Source organism: Pseudorca crassidens, chromosome 11, assembly GCF_039906515.1.
Source record: "Pseudorca crassidens isolate mPseCra1 chromosome 11, mPseCra1.hap1, whole genome shotgun sequence".
NCBI lineage: Eukaryota > Metazoa > Chordata > Mammalia > Artiodactyla > Delphinidae > Pseudorca > Pseudorca crassidens.
Window position 1 is genome coordinate 92,376,735 of NC_090306.1, and position 23,824 is coordinate 92,400,558.

At 46.9% G+C, this 23,824-nt stretch overlaps 1 protein-coding gene across 1 annotated transcript in view; it reads right to left on the reverse strand.

Annotated features, from left to right (window-relative positions):
* Positions 1–9,408: 9,408 nt before the first annotated feature.
* Positions 9,409–23,824, reverse strand: part of LARGE1 (LARGE xylosyl- and glucuronyltransferase 1) — a 590,958-nt gene continuing 576,542 nt past the window's right edge. The window contains exons 13-15 of the mRNA XM_067697877.1: positions 16,327–16,473; positions 12,313–12,508; positions 9,409–9,699 (exon numbers count right to left, since the gene is read on the reverse strand). Of these exons, the coding sequence (XP_067553978.1) occupies positions 9,502–9,699; positions 12,313–12,508; positions 16,327–16,473 (541 nt within the window). The 3' untranslated portion in view covers positions 9,409–9,501. The remainder of the gene's footprint in view (positions 9,700–12,312; positions 12,509–16,326; positions 16,474–23,824) is intronic.

Consider the following 23,824-nt stretch of genomic DNA (forward strand, 5'->3'; position numbering starts at 1 on the left):
CATTATCCAAAGTGAGAGCCCTACATTCTCTGAGACGCCCTGGAATTTGCAGCAAATGTGTACTGAGCTCCCCTTTGTGCCAAGGTGCCAGTGATGGGACACAGCAATGCCCCTTTCTCCTGAGGAGTGTCCAGTCTAGCCTGGAGAGAGGAGGGCCATGACGATCACTTGGTCATGCCAACCAGAGGTTCCTCCACAGGATGTTGTCATTGATTCGCTCACAGTTTTTTGATTTTATCTTCTATCTCGATGAAGGTTTTGTAATGTCTAAACTTCCGAGAGCAAAGAGAATTGGGACTTTTGGAAGTGCTCTGGAGTTCTGTCTTAGCCCCTAGACTCTTATCTACTCCTTAGATGATCTCAGACTACTGATGACCGAAGGCATTGGGACCATTTCCTAGGTCCCAAATTCAAATTGTGATTCAGAAGTGGCTCTTAGAGACTGCGTGGAAAAGGTTGTTTCTTTCATAAAAATATGAAAAAGAAAAAAATGAGCCAAAGTCAAGACATAATATAAAACAAAATGAAAGAAGAAAAAAAAAACCCCAAACACCCAACACTGCAGTTGATTCTCGAATTTTAGTGAGGTGACCGTATATCCAATGTTCTGTCAGTGTGTCCAGGTGTGAAGGAAATGATAAGACTCTGTCTTAGCAGGATGGAGGGAGAGGGTCCCCCGCCAGCTTTGAAGAAGTAAACTGCCATGTTGTGGAGAGGACCACGTGGCAGGACATGACGGGTATCACCTAAGAGCCGAGGATGGCCTTGGGCCAACAGTCAGCAAGAAAGTAGGGGTCTCAGGCTTACAACCACAAGGAACTAAATTCCTCCAACACTGAACTTGAAGGAGGACTCCAAGCTCCAGATGAGAAACAAAGCGTGGCTGACCCCTGACTGCAGCCTGGTGAGACCCTCTCATCAGAGGGCCCAGCTAAGCAACTCCCAGACACCTGACCCATGGAAACGATTAGATAATACATGTGTTAAGCCACGTAGTTTGTGGTAATTTGTTATACAGCAACAGAAAATGGACACCCCCCCAAAAAGAGATTAAATGCATAATGAGGGATCTGTTATAACTGTATGCCATTTCATCCCTGGTCAGGGAAGCAGCAGAGGTTAGTGGTCAAGAATATAAACTCAAAAAAAAAAAAAAAGAATATAAACTCTGGGACCAACCTGCTTGGGTTTAGATTCCAGCTTTGTTACTGACTGTGTGACTTTGGGCAAATTACTTAACCTCTCTGTGCCTTGATGTGTCCCTTTCTAAGATGGGTCTAGTAATAGTACCTACCTTAGATTACTAATTAAACTTAGTATTGAACTTACTAAATGTAGAACACTTAGAACTGTGACTGATGCATAGCAAGTCCTACTCAAGTGCTTCCTAACATTATTATCAAATCAAAACCAAAACAATCTGTATTCAGAAACACAGGAGATCAACTGCTTTATGTTATAGACAGAAACTGAGCTCCAGAGAGAGGAAGTGTTTTGTGCAAGGTCAGAAGAGTAGTTCTAAATTTACAAACTACATTTAATCCTGAAGTAAAGGCTCAGAGAATCCGTAGGCTAAAAATCATATTCTGTGTAATCTGTTCATGGGGAAATCCAGCCTAGATCAGGTTCGAGAAAAATGGGGCAGTTTCAGGCCTCTCCATGCTCGGTGGGCCACTTAGATCAGGTTTACCTTCTTGTTCTTCAGGCCAATGATGTCCTCCTTCAGATGTGACAAAGACTCTCTCCTTGACCAAACGTTATTCAGGCTCCTCTGAGCCCTCTCTTCACCTAGGTCCCCATCCTGTCTTTGGCTAGCCCAGCCCAGTCTTAGCAAAGAATTCTTCCAAATCATTTTAGTAAGAACCATCGCCCCACACCTTTGATATCTGATCACTCTTGGTATCTGAGCAAATTCTTCACCCTCTACCTTTTGACGTGTAAGTCCTTGACTTGTCTTGAGCAAGAATCCTGTTAAGTGGATTAAGAGTCCCCCTACTCTTGATGTCTCCTCCTAGTAATTTTCCATACACCGACCTGCCCCCAATTCTGCTTGTTGTCTACAAATCTCCCCTGTACTCAGAGTTCAACCCAATCTCTTCCCCCCTATTGTGATAGTCCTGACACCTACCACAATAGTCCTAAGAAAAATCTTCTGTACTGCTTTTAACAAGTGTCAATCAATACTTTCTCTTTACCAAGTGTCATCTGTCTTGGAAGCCTTCCATGATCCCAGCCTGCAGTGAGCACCCTTCTGTCAAGCTTCCATCACATCCTGGGCTCCCTCCCCTTTATCTCCCTGTACGATGTTACTATTCATACCCCTGTCTGTCTTCCCCACTGAACTGGGGTTCCATGAGGGCAAGAACTATGTCTTATATATCTTTGAATTATTACCACTTGGCACAGTTGCTGAACCCTAGTAACTTTTTTTTCTTAAAGTGAACAAATCAGTTACTTAAGTGGGGTTTCTGCAGGATCTTGTGATGACTGCTGGACATGCTATCAGGGCTTCACAATATTTGGAAATAGCTGACTGATTCTTAAAGGTTGAAGAGACCATATTATGTATGGTCCATGGACCAGCAGCCTTTGCACCACATGGGAGTTGCAGAAATGCCGAATCTCAGGCTGCATGTACTGAATCAGATTTTATTGAGATCCTCACAAGTGATTCATTAAAGTTTGAGAAGCATTGGTGTGGGCCAAAAAAGAAAAAAAAATACACACACACACACACACACACACACATATCCCCAAAGACTAGGCTTATTCTTACTATTAAGTTTCTTTCAACAGCGAAGATTCTATAATCTCATGTTTATCTGAATCCCTGGGAAACAGTGCAGACAATTAACAATGTCTTGAGCTATGGGGCACATAGACCTGGGTTCAGTTTTCAGGACTCTTATTTAACCTCTGAGTTTCTGTTCCCTTGTCTTTAAAATGGGGATAATACTCACGTCATACTTTCTATTGATGGTTAAATAAAATAATGTATTGTTCAGCAAATGTTTGTTCCATTCCCTCCCTTCCAAGTTCTGGACTCACTGTTACCTGCATTATTGAGAATGGTTCATGACTACCAAGCAGCTGTAGGAAAGGATTTAGACTTTAAGGAGGGAACCCATGTGTCCCCCTTGTCTTTGTCTCCATACCCCATACTCATGTCACTTCCATCCACCAAAACTGGAGAGAACAGTCCTTGGAGTCACAAAAATAGTGTTTGAGATGTGGTTCCCCCAATTACTTCATCTCACTGAGCCTTGGTTTCCTCATCTATGAAAAGAATAATCCTTCCTCTCATGAAATTCCAACAGGCAAGAGAAGCAAAAAAGCTAGCCCATCAGCACATAAGTGCTCCATAAATGGTGGCTGTGGTTGGCTACAGGTAGCTCTGAACAATGTTAGAATGTGCAAAGCAGATCTGTTGTCAGAGGACATGATTAAACTGGGGTCTTCCATTAGCCTTCTCTGCTGGATTAGACATAGGTTTTTATGTTTGCAGGTTTTATGTTTTATGTTCTAAATAACTCAGAGTTGATGAAACGCCCAAGCTCAGAATTGCCATTTGTTTTGGAATATATATAGGACACATTTGTTTCGGAATATATAGAGGACACACACATTTGTTTTGGAATATATATAGGACACAGAGTGTATCACTTACGGAGATATTCCTGGGATTTTGGAATCTGAGAGTGACTAGCCTTGTGTGATGCAGTGACTGTGGACCAGCGAAAAAACAGAGACGTTTCTGGGATTTCTGAGGGGAGCCCTTTGTTTTGAGGCCAGATGGCCAAGCCAGTCTACATAAAGAGGGCTCTTGGCCCTTTTCCTTCAGGGGTGTTGGTTGTTGGGGGGTGAGAGAATTTTCTCTCACCTAGTTTTTAATCCTTTAAAAGGTCTGAATACAAAATGTTTATCATAATATTCATGGGAAGGAAATCAAATTGCTCACTTGGGGAGAGTGGAAATATTAATGAAATAGCTAATGTGGGATCACAGATAATGAGTTTGGAGGAAGGTCTAGAATTGTTATTTTCTTGTAGATCTGGGAAGCTGAAAAAACTCAAAGGTTCACATTTATATCCACACATAACATGCACCCATCTGAACACACACAGTCTTTCAATTAATGGATGTATCTTAAAAGTTGCTACAAAACTTTAAGCAGGTAGAACATGATCACTTGTATCGTCCGGTAATAAGGCAACAGAGTGGGGTGAGTGATGTGTCGATGACAGTATGCACTGCCGTAGGGTCCCACCTATGGGACCATCTCAGCAATGCACATGCATACACACTGACGGTGAACCTTCTGGGTCCTGGCTTCTTCACCATCTGCCATAAATGTTTATGTTACATCACATGCTATTTAATATTAATGAACTCAAAGTCACATATGCATATATATCTATTTTCTGAATTGCCCTGTATATGTGGACCTATGTCTCATTCAAAAGGCTAAGGCAGCAAGACAACTGTCTGCACCCTTCAAAAATGTCCCTGTCATGAGGTGCAAAAAAGGACAAAGGAATTGTTCCTAATTAGAGACTACGGGCAACTAAGATGTAATATGTCTTGGACTGGATCTTGGAATCAGGAGTGGGGGTGAGGGATGGGAGTGATAGGGGTTACTGATGTTAAGACACTACTAGAACAATCGGCAAACTTTAAATGTAGACTGTATGTTAGATGATAGTACTGTAACAATGTTAAATTTCTTGAATTTGATCACTGCACTGTGGTTATAGAAGGGAATGTCCTTGTTTCTTTAAAAAAAATACATCCTAGAATATTCAGATTTAAAGGGGCATGACATATACAATTCACTCTCAAATGTTTTAGAAAAAATACAGACAGAGAGATATGAAGCATATGTGGCCAAATGTTAACAATTTGTGAACCTAAATGAAGGGCATACAAAAGTTATTTGTATTATTCTTGCCACTTTTCTGCACTGTAAGTTTAAAAATAAACTGTTTACATGAATGTAATATGGTGAAACTTATCTTGGCATTGTCTTTTGACTTTTCAGCTAACTAGATAATTCTACACGACGTGAAAATAGACTGCCTGGTTCACTGTTGTATTCACGTGCCCATCACGGAGTAGATGCTCAGTTGTGTGGAATACAGAAGAAGTGATAAAGAGCATGGTGAAATTATTCTGCCACTGCAGCCCTGACTTTCTTCCTTCAAAACCACAGCAGCATAACTTACCCAGGAATCTGTTGAAGACTCTGCTCTGAGCAGGCCCTGTCAATCATTTTGTGACAGCATCCCAGCCTCATTGACCAGAAGGTCTTGGTACCTTGGGAACCAAGTGGGAAACACTTCCCCAGCACTGACTGACATTCTTTCATTCCAGAAGATATTGTCTCTGAAGACTACCGAATGTGTTGGAATAAACCAATGACCAAAACCCATCAAATATTCACAATCAGAAACCCTATATGCCTAAACTTTAATGGCATTAAATTGGAAAATAAACCCTTAGGATTAAAAAAGGGGAAAAAAAAGCATATCGTCATGAACTACACGAAGACATGACTGGATAAGCCCGGCAGCCCAACTGGCTTCTGTATCGTATAAGGAGGCAGCAGCGTTCGGTGGAGACGTGGGTTCCTGATGGCAGTTGGATTTTGGTTCAAATTCCAGCACCTCCATTAACAACCTGTGTGATTCCGGGTAAGTAACGTTAATTTCTCTCAGGACCGGTTCCATTAGCTAAATAATGGGGATCATGATAAATACCTTCCTTATATTATAATGTTGCTGTAAGGACCCATCAGTGCCAACTCCCAGAGAAGTCCTGGCTCAGTAAATGGTAGCTCTTGTTATCTTCACCAAGAGGGTGCGGGAGCCGTGTCTGAGAGGGGATTTTAATCACGTTTCTTCCACTAACACAGAGCTCCCTAAAGGCCTGGTGACCACAAATGAAGCCTTAACTCAAAGACAGTAGAGTCTTTGAAAGGAACAGAATTAAAAGTAGGGTCTGTCCTTTCATGATGGGGTACAAAGAAGCTATTAGTCAACTCGGCAAATACGTCCTCTGTAAATCAGCTCAGTGCGTTTGGAGAGCTCACTTGGAAGCAGCATGCTGATGAGGTCCAAAGGGGAGCTTAAAACTTAGTGTCTCTACCTGTGCCATGTAATCTAGGAAATAACCCAGGAGAAGCATTCAGAGAATCAATTACTGCCCTCCTAGTTGATCTCAGCTCTCTAAATATGGTCATAGATTGCCCAGGTCTATTTCAAATGAATTTTGAGAAAGTCCATGAGTGTGGCAAGAATTGGAGCATCTAAGGAGGGGTTGCTGTCTAGGCTGTGTGGTTATTGTTGGATGGTGAACGAGGACTTAGGAATCTCATCATCTTCCATAGGTTCAAATCCTCTTGTCCGCCAATACTTAGTATGTTTCTTTTCTTCTGGGGAAGAGAGCATCGTTGCAGATTACGTGGCTTTGGATTTTAAAAAGTAGGCTTGGGTTTAAGTTCTGATTCTGCCATGTACTGACTATGTGAATTTGGGGGACTTACTGAATTTCCCAGAGCTCACTCAGTTTCCTCATCAATCAACAGTAATAGCCACTTTGCTGTTTTGCCGCAAGGCTTCAACGAGCTCCTGCATGCCCAGGGTCCTTTCACAGTGGTTACCCAATATATCTCAGCTCCCTCGGGCACTGAATATTATGGGGGCTAAAGGAGAGAATCCTGTCCTCCCTCCCAACTGAAAGCCAAGATGGTTTTGGCTTATTTAAGCATGAAAACATCAGTGTGCCCCATTCACAAGCGTCTTTTACCCTAGGGAACTGATACGAAGGAATCAGCATCTGTAGCAACTGCCTCTGACCAAGTGGCTACAGCTCCCCACACATGAGCCGGGGCTGGCAAAGTGCTGCTGCCCTCAATGTAAGTTCTGGGAATTCACGCTGTTGGTGCTGCAGACCTCAGCCTCCAACGGCTTGGCAGCCTCTGTGTTGAACTTGGGAATCAGCCACGATCAGAGTTCTAGCCTTAAGTGAGAGTAGCTTCAGAGTGTCAGGCGCCTGTCTTTGGGGAAATAGGATTTCCTCTTGTGGGTGTGGAGTGTCAGTTTCTGGCTTTAATAAATGCAGCGTACGTGAAGCTACACCGTCCTCCAATTTATACCTATTGTCTCCAAGTAATTAGCACCTTCCTTCATTCTCAGAGCTGACCCACTTCAGATGATAATAGATTACATGGTCACAACTATACCCACAGAAATGCAAGTGAAGAAGCAAGGTGGCTGGGTGTGATTCAGGGGCCATGAAAAAATTTAAAAAATAAAAGGCTTTAGGGAATTAAAAATTGATTTTCAACACTGAGGAACTAGAGCTGTCAGCATATGAAAGTTTGAGTGCCTGTGCGTGTGTGTGTATGCACAGGGGAGAGGAAAAAGCAGTGGTGTGCGGGTAGATGTTTAACAACCGGCTCTCAGGGTGGCAGGGCCCTGATTTGTGATGTTTTCTGATTTCCATGGTGTAAATACTCCAATCACGGATGATTTCACACTACAAAGGTGATGTCTCTGTACACAGGAGTAGGAAAGAGATGTGCACAATAAGCTGGCTCCCACACACCAGTGGAAAAAGGAAACTTTAACGTGAACTTTGAATACTTTTGTGATGTTTTGCTTTTTACAGTATTTATGTATAGCTTTTGTAATAATACTACATATGTAATTTATGTATGTGAGATACACACACACACACACACACACACGAGACATATACACACACACAAACTTATGCATATCTGTGTGAGGATTAGTCCTAATAGTTTTCCTAAATTTGTCAGTAAATCTGAGTGAATGCACGTGACTATGTGACACATTGAGGGCCTCTCATAAATCAGGCTGCTGCTGCGGCGTTTCATGACTAACAGGACAGTTGCCACCGTTTCCCTTGCTGGCCCACATATGCTACCTAAAACATCTGGCCTTCAGTATTGAGACAGAAGCTGAATGGAAAATGTGAAAATGCTCTGAGGGTTGGAGCATGAAGTGAGATCTAACCTCAGGCAAAGAGAAAAAAGAGGTTCAAGTTCAAGCAATGAGAGAACACAACGGGAGAACAGAAAGTGTAAAGTTGCTGTTTACCGACTTTGCTCTCTACACGGAAGTGTGTCCGGTAGCTCCTTACAGGAGTGGGAGGGGAGTGGGGAAGAAACAGTCTGTACTTTCGTTTATTGATGCAGCGTTTGCTGGTCACACTGCAACTTGATACAAACAGCCCGGCAGAGAGTAGGGCCCTGACTCTTGTTCTCATCAATGTAAACACAACATTAACATTGAAGATTCAAGAAAATGGCTAAAAAGTCCAGTGTCCCTTCAATCTGTGTAACGGTAAAGGTGCTGGCCTACCCTTGGATGGGTCCCCAAGGGAGCCTGAGGTCATGACCTCGTCCCAGCTGCAGCGGAGTGGACGTGTGAACACAGTGGAGCCCAACACATTCTTCCCTAAGTTCTCCAAACGGGCTTGTGAATCTTCAGGACTGGGCTTGAGTGAATTACGAAAGTTCTTCTAAAGGCCTGAGAGGTTCGTACCTTTCGCGTGCATGGAAACCATCCCTTTAAAGCCCTGTCCCCATTGAATCAGTCACTGCCAATAGAAAACGTGACTGGTTGTAAAACAGCTGGTCTCTGTACTTCCACAGTCCCCATCGTAGCCCCTGGATTCTGGAAAGTAGGGAATTCAAGGCCATGGGGCCTCGGTGACCATCCCGAAGAAGGCGACCCGTGTAGATGTTGGCCGCAGACTCCCGTCCTCCTGGCTGGGCCACTGCTGATAGAGGGATGGCAGCTAAGCAGCTGCTTCTCCTTCAGAGCCTTAAAGGATCGGGTTTTCTAGTTGGGATCCCCAGACCCAAAATAAACAAATAAACAAAATCCCCCAAAACAAAACAAGAGTGACCTTGAGGATAAAGAACCGAGCAATCCCCACCTCTAGGTCCTGCCGAGTGCAGTGTCCCCACTGGGTTTCCCGAACAGTTCTGATCACTGGTGTGCCCTCCTTTTGGATACCCAGCTGAACTGCAGGGTGAAGGAGAAAGTCTTCTCTGATGAAGAGACATTTTTGCTTTTATTTCCTTGGATGGCTAACCCCTACACCCTGCCTTCTTTTTTTTTTTTAAAAAAAAAAAAGCCATGAGAATATCCTAAAGACCTGCCTGGTGGTGTGCCTGTGCGGAAGGATAACCCCCTTGCTCCCTCTCACCCTCTGTGTCCCGTTCCTGGAGAGACCACATAGGTGGGCTGTTTTCCCACGCTCTGGGAGTGATGGGTCATGGGCCAGAGAGGGACTGGCCAGATCCTTGTCCCAGATCTCCGTAGGGAGGGCAGCTTTGTTGGGCCAAAGAGACAAATAAAAACAAACCAAAAAAAGCGGTGCTCAATTTGAGTTTGAAGGCTGGGCCCCACACAGCAAGTGGCTCTCCCCCTGGTAGAACGTCTCTCCCTTGTGATGGGCTTCTTGGTGCTAGCTGTTGTTCTCGGCCGTGAGATATTTGAGGGCGGCAAAGCCGTAGCGGCGGGACATGTCCTGCTGAAACTCCTCCTTCAGGGTTTTGAGACAGATGCGGTATTGCTTGTTGGACCGGAACTTGGTGATGTCGAAGCTAGGGGCGTGAGGCATGTGGATCATGTATGCGTTGGGCAGCACGATGAATTCATACTCCTGGAAGCAGACAAGAGCAGTGTGAGACCTGCAGAGCCCCCAGCGATGTATGATGAACACCCAAGCGGATGGCCGCCTGACCAAGCGAAGGAATAAGTGGTGAATGACACCAGGAAGCAGGGCAGCACCACCATGTGGACGGGAGCAGCTCAGGGCTGTCTCCATGACCTTGGACACATTACCTGGCCTCTCTGAGCCTTAGTTTTCCCATCTATAAAGTGAAAGTAATAATACCCACCTTGAGAGACAACCAGTAATGTATGGACAGTGCTGGGCAGAGCTTATGGCCCATAAAACGTTCCTGATTAAGTGTGAGTACACACCCACATGTTTGCTCTAGAATGACACAAGCCACAGGAGACTCTCTTGCTCGATTAAGTGATGTCTGCTTATGTGACTTCTCATAGGGTTTGATGAGATTTAACAGTCTCGTCAGATTAGCACAAAAGAGGGGACAAAAAAGGAATGAGGAAAAAGGTGCTCCACTGGACGGAAGCTCATCAAGAACTAAATTCTCAAAAACAAAACAGAAAAACCCCAACAAAAAACAAACAGAGGGCTTCCCTGGTGGCACAGTGGTTGAGAGTCCGCCTGCCGATGCAGGGGACGTGGGTTCGTGCCCCGGTCCGGGAAGATCCCACATGCCGCGGAGCGGCTGGGCCCGTGAGCCATGGCCGCTGAGCTTGTGCGTCCAGAGCCTGTGCTCCGCAACGGGAGAGGCCAAAACAGTGAGAGGCCTGCGTACCAGAAAAAAAAAAAACAAAACACACCAAACTTCTCATCCAAGCAGCCTTACTACAAATCATCGTATGGTATTCTCCACTTTGCAGAATATAGATAGGAACTCAGATAAAAAATAAAATGCCTCTAAATAGCTAAAACAGGTGACATAAATTCGGGATGTGTAACTCAAAGGAGAACCAGCACAGCTGCACTCAGAATTACAATCTCTGATTTTAGATAGAATGTCTGATAAGCTTTGGTCATCCAGTTTCCCAGCCCAGAGCAGATCAGAATAAACTCAAAGGGAAACGTCAAGATGGGGAAAGGTAGCTGTTCCACGTGGAGGAATACTGACAGCAGCCAGAAATGACAGTTGATGGTGAGGAAGGAGTGAGAAAAACCATAAAAAGAAAATGCAAGAACTCCCGGAGCTTAGCTGTCTGGGATTTTTCACGTGGGGACAAACGGCCCTACCGATCCCAACAGCTCCTACAGGTGTGGCTGGATTACCTGTCAAGTGTGTACTCATTACCTCCCTAAATCACTAGAAAGAGTAAAATTACATTTGGCAGAGCAAGGAAAATATGCAACAAATTTTCAAGAGTTCTGTCAAAATTGTCTAAAACAAAGCCCAGGTCTCAGTGCTGGAAAAATTAACTTTATTGAACCAGTTCACCTCACCACGCTGCCGGATGCACGAATATTACAACATTTCTTTCAAACAGAAGCTGAGGCAGACTAAGCATTTCTGTTTGTGAGCAGCACTGGACCACCTCCAAGACTGAAAAAACGGACACTAAAGGTCGTGCTCTCCGTTGTTAAATATGGACACCATCCCATAACCTTCTATCTACATCAGTGGTTTGCAACGCTAGAGGTTTATTCAAATCACCTGGGACTGTTCTCAAACACACTGGAACTGTTGGCAAGTTCTCCAGGTGACTCAGGGCAGGCAGCACCGAGTATCCATTGCTTTCTCTGAATTCAGGATGCTCCTGTTGAGAAATCTTTACACTGTGCTCCAAGAGGCGGTGCCTTGGAGAATAGCAAACAGAGAGACCAAAGGGTGGGGTTGAGGGGCCTAAGCCTCCTTCTCCTAACTGAACCAGAATAGCTTTGCTTTTGTTTGTTTGACACAGGGGCTGCCAAGCTGTGGTGTGTCTGGCCGGCTGCATGTTCTTTAATAAATAAAGTTTTATTGGAACACAGCCACGTCCATTCTTTAGATACTGTCTACAACTGAACGACAATGGCAGAACTGAGTCGTTGAAAAAGCAACTTGCAGGCCCCACAAAGCCTCCCAAATTTACTATCTGGTTCTTTGGAGAAAAGCTTTGCAGACCCCTGGTTTAACCTATTAGAATTCTGCGGAGATTTCTTTTGAAGTAGGTGCTCAGTTAAGTATTAGTTGAATGAATGAAAAGGTTTCATGATTAAATACAGCCTGAACATCATCACTCTTTTAGTTACAGGGTAGAATAAACAGCTGCTTCTCAGCTGCGTGCTTTGTGTCGTTTATACCGAACTGCTAGAATGCTTTGTGTCAGTTACATGACTCACAGGCTGAGTGATGAATGGTCATCATTTGCTTGTCTTCGTCACTGGGTTGAATGAGGATGAGGGGGTGAAGTGGTTTGTCACAGGACACTCACATGTGCCTGAGTCCTGGCTGGGAACCCAACTGTCTGTCACCCAAGGGAGAAGAAAGAGAAAAGTTTTGGGAATCAACAGCCCTGAGAATGAGTACTGTCATGTTCTCATTCTAGATCCCTGAACGCGCTGTGTTCCTTCTTTGGTCCCTGCGTATTATCTCCAAGGCCCTTCCAGCTTTAAGATCCAGGCCTCCCCTTTCCCCACAGCACTGGGTCCATAGCGTCCCACTCTTCTCACCTGGGCATCCAGTTCCATGATGTGAGCCACCTTGTTCCAGCCAAAGCCCACAAACCTCCGGTCGTACTCAGGGCAGTCCCGTCTCACGACAACATACGGCTCGAAATCGGCCTCCCACTCAACCCGGTAAGGCGTGGTGGCGGTCCGCCACTTGGCAAAGTTTGTGGGCGCGTGGCCTTTAGTCCAGACGTGGTACCTGGGACACATGGAGAAAAGCCACTGAGTGGAGGGAAGGAAGCTCAGCCTTGCAAATGCTGCTGGTCTGGAGGGTGAAGAGCCACCTGCTGACACAGTCCTTGTTGTGGGCTGCATTTTGTCCTCCACCCCCCGCCAAAAGCTACGTTCAAGCCCTAACCCCTAGTACCGGAGAATGTGACCTATTTGGAAAGAAGGTCTTTGCACATGTATCAAGTTAAGAAGAGGTCGCAGTGGGTTATTGCAGGGTCTAATCCAAAGGCTGGTGTCCTTATAAGAGGAAATTTTGGATACGGAGAGACACAGGAAGAATGCCATGTGAAGATGCAAGCAAAAATTGAAGTGATAGACCTGCAAGCCAAGGAACGCCAAGGATTGCTGGCCACCACCAGAAGCTGGAAAGAGGCACGAAAGAAGTCTTCCCTAGAGCCTTTGGAGGAAGCCAGGAACCACCATCACCTTGAGTTTGGACTTCTGGCTTGCAGAATGGTGAGAATAACTTTCTGTCACTTTAAGCCACCCAGTTTGTAGTACCTTGTTACAGCAACGAATACAGTCCACTATCTACATCCTTTACTAATGAAGAGGCTATCACTGTGAAAGGGTACATGACTTTCTGGAGTGCTCTCTGTCGTTTATGTGGAACTGCATGTTAGTCTGTAATAGGGTCATTCCTACCAGGGACCCTTGTGGAAGGCAGAAGACTCTCTTCTGGGTGACCCTGCCCTCGTATAATGTTCTCCCTCTTGAGGCAGAACCTGTGACTATGGTATCACCTCTGTGATTACGCTATATTATAGGGCAAAAGGGATTTAGTACATGTAATTATGGTCACTAATCAGTTGACTTTAGATTAATTACAAGGGAGATTATGGGGGGTGGGCCTGACTTAATCATGTGAACCTTTAAATCTGAGTCTGGAAGAAAGCAAAAAGCCATGCGTGAGATGCCTATGGGGGCCACATGGCAGTCCTACAATGACAAGGAAAGGAATCCTGCCAACGACCAGTGAGCCTGGAGGAGAACCACACGCTCTAGGGACAACTGCAGCCTTGCCCACGCTTTGATTTCAGCCAAACGAAACCCGAAGCAGAGAATCCAGCCATTCCATGCTTGGACCTCTGACCCTCAGAGACTGTGAGATAATAAATTTGTATTGTTTTGAGCTTCGAAACTTGTGGTAGTTTGTTATATAGCAATAAAAATGAATACAACCATGCAACAATAATGATAAGAAGCCAGTATTTAGTAAACACTTACTCTATACTGGTTATATTGTACATGCTAGACCTATAGTTTTAAATTCTTATTACGTGCCCAGTGTCAAGTTACAAATAGCTGTGGCAGAGTTGAGATTCAAACCTAGGCAGCCTGGCTCAAGGGCCAGGACCTTTAACCACGATGCTGGGTTACCTCTCTTATATGTCACTGTCACCACACTCTCTGGCCTATATTTAGAGCAAGTAGTCAATGGCTGTGCACTAAGTTGAACAGATTAATGAATGAATGAGCACTCTAAAAACTTGAGAGGTACCTGAGACAGAAGCCAGTTAGTGGGGCAGGAATGTGCCTCTGGACGCTCCAAAGAGATGGCAGGAGGCTGAGGCTCTAGTGAAACAGCAGATGGGGCCCAAGAAAAAGAACATTCTAGAAAGAAAAGCTTCAGAAAATGCCCCAAGAAACCTACTGTCAGACCAGTAGACAGTGGTCTCCAGGACTTGCTTTCTGAGACCATCCTCAGCCTCCAAACACAGTGATGAGAGAGATTTCCTGGGTACACCTTGTGGGATGTTGCTTAGAGGAGATGCGGGGCACTCTGCTTTGAGCAGAGGTTCTCCAACGTGAGTGCGTATCAGAATGCCCTGGAGGACTATTTTCTAACAGATATCTGGGTTCCACCTCCAGAGTTTCTGATCCAGTAGGTCTGGGGTGAGGCTTCAGACCTGGCATTTCTAACAAGCTCCCAGGGGATGCTGTTGCTAGTGGCCCAGGGACCACACTCAGAACTGCTGCCCTGGAGGATGGATGTGTAGGTGTGTGTGGGATTTCTCATTCCAGGTGCAGTGCGGAGTAGGTTTCAGCTGTTAGGAGGTTCAAGAGTTCATCATTTGGAGGGAAGGTGACAAAAGCAATTTCTCGGAGGGAAGGTCTGTAATTTAGCACTTGGCATGGTGGCTTGCAAGCTGTGGGCCAGAGCAGCAATCGCGGACACAGCAGGCCAAACCCCAGCTCTCAGGCCCACGGACTTGGCCTTGAAATGAGTTCTTAGATAATCTGGGGATGGAGGAGGAAGGAAGGAGGTCTTGAAAATTTGCTGGATGGTCAGCCATTAGGCTGTGGCATCTAGAGTCTCTCTTTTTGCATGCATCTTCAAACACTGAAAGTGAAAAAATTCAGGACTTGATCAGTGGTCTGATGGTACTTCAGTTAAGAGCACAGGCTCTGTAGTTCCCCAGAGCTGGGCTGAATCCAGGCTCTGTCACGTACTGGCCGTGTGGCCTGGCAAGTTATGTAGCCTCTCAGAGCCTCGGTTTCTTTATCTGTAAAATGGGGACAACATATCTGCCTCATGGATTTGTTGTGAGGATTAAAGGAGCTGATCACAGTGCCTGGCACTCAATAAATGGTAGTTATTGTTTTTTTTCCAAAAAGAAAGGAGGATTGGTTGGTGGGGTATTAACTCTTTGAGGCTACTTTCCAGAATTCTGGAGGGAGGAAGAAGGCTGGAGTTTGAGTCCTGGCTCCCCCAGGACCCCTGCACTCCTCAGTTCCTTTATCTGTATAAAAGGTGAAAAGGGAGCATCTCTGAATTGTTGCATGAATAACCTACCTGATAAAATTATTTCACAAAATAATGTTTGAGAAAACCTTCCAGAAACTTCTAGTGACTTAATAGTGATATGAAAACCTAAGTTATTATGATCTTTCCAATAAAATTCAGATTGCCTAGAAATGTATGTTCTTTAGCTCAAAGGAAGTGTTGGGCATTCTTACACGGTTCAAAAGGGAGGTCTCTCTTTAAAACGGAAGCAGAAGGAGGGCGCAGCTCTCTCTTTCTTCCAACTGCTCTGTCAAGAGACCGAGCACAATTCCTACTCCCCCGCCCAGGGGCGCTACCCTTAATGCTGTAGCCTGTCCCCTGCAGACAGAAGCCATCGGCACCTGTGCTATCCTGCAGACTCTCTGGGCCCTTTGGACAGGTGGAAGGGTAGCTCTTCTGCAATGTTCCTGCAGGACTTAGGGTACTAGGAAATCAAGGAAATGAAAGGTTTGTTCGAAACTGTCACTTGGGCAACAGGAAAGTCAGCTGCCACATCTGTTGTGTCCAACCTTGGAGTCACCTTGATGACTTGAGTGGTTGAAGCTACTGCTGCCCATCCCAGGCCCGAGGACCTCAGAGAACAGACCACCCACAAGAAAAAGGGAGACGGCCTCCACGGCACTAACACGACGAAACACGCTTACCAAATGACTGAATGGACAAACAAACCAAGACAGGAATCAGAGCCGGGAGACGGGAGCAGAACTTAAACTGAGTAAAGTAGGAAAAGAAATAAGCTAACTGCCCTGCCCAGCGTTCCTGTCCTTGCATGTGGACACACAGGTCGATCACACGTGTACAAAAAGCGCATGGCACGTGGGAAGAGAAAACAACACTCCAAGCACACAGTGTGGGGCCAGCGGTGCTTTGTTTTGGCCTTAAAATGGTCTAATGCCATGACAACTGTCTGGGCCAGCAGCTCTGGCGCCTGGGTTCCCAGGAGCGAGAAGGCCTTCAGGCTCCCCCTCCCCCAGGAGGCGGCAGTGAGGGCCACTCACCTGAACGTGAAGAGGGTCCCCATGTCCAGCATCGACAGCAACTCTGCCTTCGACTTGGGGAAGGAGAGCCGGTAGCGCAGCGTCTCGAACGCAGGGACTATCGTCACCTTCTTGGTGTTGGCAAGGTCGAGCTGGATGACAGACTTCCTGGAGAGTGGGCAGGAAGAGAGACAGGGTCCCTGTGATGCCAGGCAGAGGCCTTCCCCACGGGACGGAGTGGAGGTGGTTGGCACAGGGAGGGGTCAGCCTCTCGGGTTAAAGATGGGGGATCCGAGGCCCGGGGAGGCCAGGTAGCTGGTCCAACGCCACTCGGGAGCCCTGCTGTCTCTGGACCAGAGAGCGGAGTCTTCCTGGAGAGTGAACAGAGAGGCTGGGGGCCCTCCCTCACTTTCATAGTGTGTGCCCCTGTCAGAGACGAGTGCAAAAGCCAAGCGTCCGGGACGCACAGGGTTTGGAGATCTGCCCACCTGCTGGGTCCGCTGGGTTGGCCACACGCTCCCAGTGCACCACTGGCCACGGGAGAGCTGGACATAAAGCTAATGAAGTATCACCAACTTGGGCATTTGTGGGTCCCGTCTCTGTGACTCTTCCATCCTTTCCCTCCTTCAGACCCTGAGCCTTCAAAATGGCCAGACACACCCCATGCAGCCAGCAGCCGATGCGCCAGAGCTCTGCTATCCCTCATCCTCTCATTCACTCCTGGCCTTTGAGCCTGGCCTTCTGCTCCTCAGACCCATGTCCTGCCTTATGGATTTATCTGCCATGGCCCAGCTCTGTGGCCAACCTTTGAAAGAGAGAAAGGCCCAGAAAGGTCACAGTGCACGAGGCTTGTAACGGACACAGACAGGATTTGAATCCTGGCTCTGCCGCTTTAGGAGTCTTGCCACATCGTACAAGGGATTTAGCTTCTCACGACCTCAGGTTCCTCCCTAAGATGGGGCAATAATAACTCGCCCCTGAGGTGCTGTGGAGACCGGACAAGGTAACAGAGATACTAGTACTGTCTGGTACACCTGGCACGTGGCAGGCTGGAAGCGACAAATGGTCCCTGTTACACTGCGGTGCTGCCCTATTCCCTGGCTTCACCTTCCAGCATCTCTTTGGCCGTGGCTTTGATACTTCCTGCGGGCTTCCTGCTCAGACCACTGACCCTCAGGTCTCAGGCCAGCCTGGGCCGTCTGCCCGTTATCTCTGAGACAGAGAAAGCAGTCTTCCTTGGGGTAATGCAAGGCGTTGAAGGCATTTTGCAAAAATACCGGAAGCAGCAGCCCTCCAGAGCAACGCAACTGCTTGAAGTAAGAAGTCACTTTCACTCAACAGGACGCTGAGCCTGTGCCTACGCAGGGACTGGGGCTGGTCTGCAAAGAGCCGTCATCCTACGAGGAAGGAACACGTTAGCCCTGGCCAGCGTGGGACAAGAACAGAGCGGCCGTCCAGGAAGACCGGCAGCAGGGTTTGGAAGCAACAAATGAGGGGGAACCTGGACCAGGTCGGGAGAAGGACAGGTCTCGGAAACCACTCTTGGTTAAGGGGTCTTACCAACTTCCAGTGCAAAGGTGGTGGTTGAGATGGACTGGAAATTGACGTGGGAATCCTCCAAATATCAGTTGCGGTTCACTCTTTATAGTTATGCTTAAGTTAACTATATACCAAATGATATATGGGCCTCACGTCGCTACTTCAGGGGAGATTCATAAACGATGACACCAAGATAGAATCTGGGTGAGCTATATGTAGCTGGTTGGAGGACCAGAGGTCTGAGTCACCCCGTTCTGGCGTGCATTTCTCTGTCTTCTCTAAGCAATGACTTCATACAAACACCCGAAGTTTCCTCACTGATGGCCAAGCATTCTCTTTCATATCAACCCTACATTGGACATGGGCAGAGCTGGAGCTCATTACCTTTCCCCCAGGAGAGGTATGTACCTTATTTACAGATATGGGTGTTAGGGACGGGACATATGGGTCTAAAGAATACCCTTGGATCAAGATGGCGAAGCCCCTGGAGGGAGGAGGGAGGATGTCCCAGCACTGATGGGTGGTTGCCATTCGTTCAACAATCACTGAGCACCTACTGCGTGCCAGGCACTGTGCTTGGCACTTGGAAATACAGAACAAAACATCCAAAGTCTCTTCCCACCTGGTGCTTACGTTTTCATCTGAAATGTCTCAGGATGCTTAAGGCCCAAGGGCAAGTGTCTCTAAATTGGGGCTCTAGATTGCATTTTCAGCTAATTAGTTGAAGATACGACTGCTATGGAAATGGAGTGGGAGGCTAGGAGGGCTGAACTATGGAGGGAATGGTGAAGTGTACACACATACACAATAGACATAGAGATCTATGAACATGGACGTCTCTATCTATATAAACCCCACATTACTGTTACAGTCAAGGTTATTATAGAAGCCACTTCTTGGAATAGAAAATAATTCCGTCTCTCATGGTCCCCGTACATAGTCGGCAGCTCTGAGCTATGCTGACACATGTGAAGACCTGGCCAGGGCCGGGTGTTCAGGGGTAGACACTTGGGCTGAGCAAATTAGTTTCTCACTCTTGGAAATCTGAACAGATGCAGAGATTGGAGATCACAGAGCCGACTTGCACTAACATCAGGCAACACTCAGAGGTTTCTGAACTTCTACTGCAGAGTGGCCCGGAGCTGCCCAGGGTTAATTATGGTCTCAAGTATTGGTTTTCCAAATCCTACTTTGATTCCGTAAGATAAACCATTCAACATTTCCCCCCCTTTGATTTCTTTTCAGTTTAATTAAGTGCCTAGCACTGGTTTCTGTTGCTTGCAACAGAACCACCAATATATTGCAAGGCCCCGAGTAAGCAGACCTGGTCAGCAGCACGCCCTACAAAATCGAGTCCCAGAAAACCTTATTTCCCTCTGCACAGAGAGCATCAGACCCTCAAGTGTTTTCTGCAAATTCCCTTTCATCTCGCTAAAACACAAAATGCCATGGAGATGGATTTGTCGCTAGATAAGTCCGTTTCAGCCTCAGTTCAAGGAGGCTTTGATACCGATGGCCTGAATGGGTCTCATTATGAAGTTGTTTCAGCAACAAAGTGGTTTCAGGGCACCGACTCTGAGCACATCTGTTCCTTGAGACGGTAACGGCAGCCTGGGCTCTCCTGGGCTGTGTCCTGCTGGCATATACTACCCTGGCTGGGCCTGCGGACCACCTGGAGTTGCATGGTCTGTGGCCATGCTCCACCTGGGAAGCGAGTCTAGCAGGGGATGGAGTGTTTCCAGTGCAGAATCTTCCAGGAGCAGGGGAGGGCAGGATGGCGAGGTGGGAAGGCTGGCCTGGGAGCCAGCTCTGACGCGCTGAGTGGTTCTGGGTCCCATCGTCCATCTCTCTGGGACTGGTTCGTCTAGAGTATTCAAACTGAAGATTTTGGAAGGCAGTCTGGTACGGTAGTAACCAGGCAAACGTGGTTTCTAGCTGACTCCACCACTCCTCTCGGGCAAGTCACTTGCACCCTTCTGAGTCTCCGAGTTCATGCATGGGTTAAATATTTTGATGAGAAGCAGCACACGGTGCGTGCAGAAGTGCTGGCGCAGTGCCTGTCACACACTAGGTGCTGACTACATGAGGGCTGCTGTTCCGGACGCTTACTTGCATGTGTCAATTAGGCTGGGCTGTGGTGCCCAGCTGGTTGGTTAAACAGTCGGTCCCGGCCAGGGCTTCACACGGGGAAGCATAGCTCAGAGCTGCCCCTATGTACAGGGACCATGAGAGGGGCAATTATCTTCCATTCCAAGAAGAGGCTTCTATAATACCCCCATTTTGCCTTCGACGCAGGTCTAGATGTTGCTGTGAAGGTATCTTGTGGATGTGACTAACATTTAGAATCAGCTGACTTTAAGGCCCTTACCCTTGATAATGTGGGTGGGCCTCCTCCAATCAGTTGAAGGCCTTAAGAGCAAAAACTGAGCTTAACTGGGAAAGAAGGAATTCTGCCCTAAAACTGTCACATAGAAATCCTGCCTGAGTTTCCAGCCTACTGACATGCTCTATGGACTTCGAACTCGCCAGTCATCACAGTTCCTTAAAATCACTATCCAGCCATATCTAACCATCCTATGGTTCTGTTTCTCTGAAGAATCCTGATTGATCCACTTGCCCTTGGCCAGGACCCCTTCAAAAAGATTCACAAACCTACTAGAACATTTTTGGACTGAAAACTTGTAAAAGACACCCTAGGTAGCTACAGAAGTAAAAAGACACCCTAGGTAGCTACGGAAGTAAAAAGACACCCTAGGTAGCTACGGAAGTAAATGAGAAACCTGCTGGTATAACAGAGCATGGCAAACACACGGACTCAGAGGCAGCCGGCACCGGGTTCAGGTCCTGCCTGCCACCCTCCTGTGACCTCGGCGACACTGTAGTCACAGGTTCCCCATCTGTAAAATGGAGGTAACACTCCTCTCTTACCAATCAGCACTGCTGTGAGGATGAAATAATCATTTACAGCCAGGCACGCGCCTGACATGGAATAACTGAGTAACAAGTGAGCTTGCGTCCCCCTTCCCAGCTCAGCTTCCCGCTGGGCCTGGTGCGAGAGAAAGTACGAGGGCAGAGGGTTCAGAAAAGGCCACAAACTGCCCACAACCAGGACAGATTTCTGGCTTGCCAGCCTGCCTGTCTATGGAAACAGAGTTTATTTGATTTCGGTCTCCAGCCAGCTCCCCGAGTCCTTCCTCATGTCAAAAACAATTCAGGTGTTTCTGACACAGTAAATTCATCCCTTCCAGTCTGGTGGGGCCGACCTGGTAGCAAGCTGTGAACTGGGTGGTGTCTGTCTTCCAAGTCCCCCATCTCCTCTCCCGTGCATCTTTTCCCCTCAGCCTCTCGTGCTAGTTTACTCAAGTATGCTAATAGTTCATGGCTTTTTTTGCTCCCATTTGGTAAAACTGGTGACCGAGTTTGCGGGGGGGTGGGGGTGGGGGATGTGAGTAGCAAGGCTTCCTGCGCCAGTTGAGGGGACGGAGGTGGGCAGAGACTGCAGGCTTTCATGGGGCTCAGCGCTAAGTTGAAGAAACAGCATGAAAGAGTACACTGTTAGGTAGATGGGCTTCCTGGCGCTTAAAATGACCAAACCTGAAGACTGACCCTGGCAGTTGACCGCGTATGCACGTGCGCACGCGCGCGCACACACACACACACACACACACTCCCCCTCTTCCTCTCTCTTTAACTCCATCCTTTGCCCTAGAGGCAGGTCTCTGTCACCAGGAAAACAGCCCAGGTTCCTGGCATGAAGAGATTATGGGAAAGTGTCTCAGAGAAATAAGAAACAGGGATGAGCTGTGTGGTTCTAACGACGTCACCTCATCAGTGGTGAAGATGAGGGCTCTGAGGCTGGGAGGCTTAGGTTTGCAACCTGGCTGATTACTTAACCTCTTTGTTCCCCAGCTTCTGTCTGTAAAGATGGGGATGGTGATCACAGCATCAATCTCAGAGGGTGTTTGTGAGGACTGAATGAGCTCCTATATGTAAAATGCTTAATCCGTGCCTGGTAGGTGACAAGCACTGATGTGCGCTGGCCATCGGCATGAGTGTCCGTCCCTCTTATGCCAGCCTGACCGCGCTCGTAAAGCCTGGCGCCCACCCTGGATTCTCCCACTTCGCTCTTTCATTGGTTCCTCGCTTGTTCCACTCTGTGCCAGGCACTGTTGAAGCACGTGGGATACACTGGTAAACAGAACAGGCAGAAATCCCTGCCCTCGGGGAGCTGACATTTTACACGTGGGGGACAGACGAGAAGAACAGAGTGAATCACATGGTGTGTTGGAAAGTGAGACCTGCTGAGAGAGAACGGAGCTGGGTTAGGAACGCCAGAGGTGAAGAATGGGCTGTACTTTTAAATAGGCAGGCGTCATGGAGAAGGGGATATCTAAAACAGATACCTGGAGTAAGCGAGGGAGCATGCCATGTGGTGACCTGGGTTAAGAGCTTTCTGGGTTAGGGAAACAGCCAGTGCAAAGGTCCTAATGACAAGAGCACAGCAAGGAACAGAGAGAGGAAGGGGACCAGAAAGGCCATGGTGGAGGGGGAGGGTGCTGCAGATCATACAGGGCCTTGCAGATCACTGAAGGGTGTGGTGGGCAAATGCCTCCCCCGCCTCTCCCCCAGTGAAAACCACCTCCTAATCCCAGGAACCTGCAGCTATGTTACCTTACACAGCAAAAGGGACTCCGCAGATGTGACAAAGGATGCTGAGATAGGAAGGTTATCCTGGATGATTCAGGTGGATTCAGTGTAACAGAGAGCATCCTTCTAAGAGGGAGTTAGGAAGCAGAGGCTGGAGTGATGTGGCCACAAGCCAAAGAATGTGGGTGGCCTCCCAGCAGCAAGAAAAGATTCTCCCCTAGAGCCTCCAGAGAGCAGCCCTGTTGACACCTTGATTTTAGCCTCCACAGACCCTTTTCAGCATCCTTACAGCAGCAACAGGAAACCAATACAAAGGTCTTGAGATCTTACTCAGTGAGATGGGGAGCCGCCAGGGAACTCTAAGCTGAGTGAGAGGACCTGCTTTCTGTATTGAAAGAATCACTCTGCTGCTGTGTTGAGAGCCGACTGTAGTGTCACCTAGGGTAGAAGCTGGGAGGTCAATTACGAGGCCCTTGACGCAATACAGGTGCTACCTTATGGGATGGCCAGATATTCTGATGTTTCAAGAGGAGGCTACTAAAACGATTTTCAGTACATGTGGGGAATGGGTCTCTCTCAGGGGCTGCCAGTTTGAAGAGAGGCTGAAGAGTGAGAAGAAGAGCACGGTCTTCCACATCGGACGATGCTGATTCTATCTCAATACTGCTTCACTAATTGTGTAATCAGGGCAATTTTCTTAACTCTGGGCTTTTGTTTCCTTATCTTGATGATAATAAATACTTCACAGGCTTGGTTATGAAGAGAACTAAGATAATATATTCATTAATTAGTGAATATTTATGAAGCCAGACCAGAAATATTGAGTCCAGAGCTGGGTGAACAGATAAAACCTCTGTCCTGACAGAGTCCAAAGTGCAGAGAGGCAGAAGTGTAGACTCTCTGGTGTGGAACTTCCCATCACTGAGCTGTATGTCCTTTTCATTTTTTCATAGAGACAAAGAATATACTAAAGATTATTAGGCACTGGGCAGAGAGGGAATGGGGAGTTACTGTTTAACCGTTACAGAGTTTCAGCTTTGAAGGCACAAAGAATTCTGGAGATAGATGATGGTGATGGCTGCAAAACAATGAGAATATTCTTTTAATGCCACTAAACTATACACTTAAAAATGTATAGATGGGTTAAGATGATACATTCTTAAAAAATTTTAATTTTATTGGAGTACAGTTTTATAATGTGTTATTTTCAGGGGTACAGCAAAGTGATTCAGTCATACATATATTCATTCATTTTTAGATTCTTTTCTCATATAGGTTATCACAGAGGATTGAGTAGAGTTCCCTGAGCTACACAGTAGGGCCTTGTTGGTTA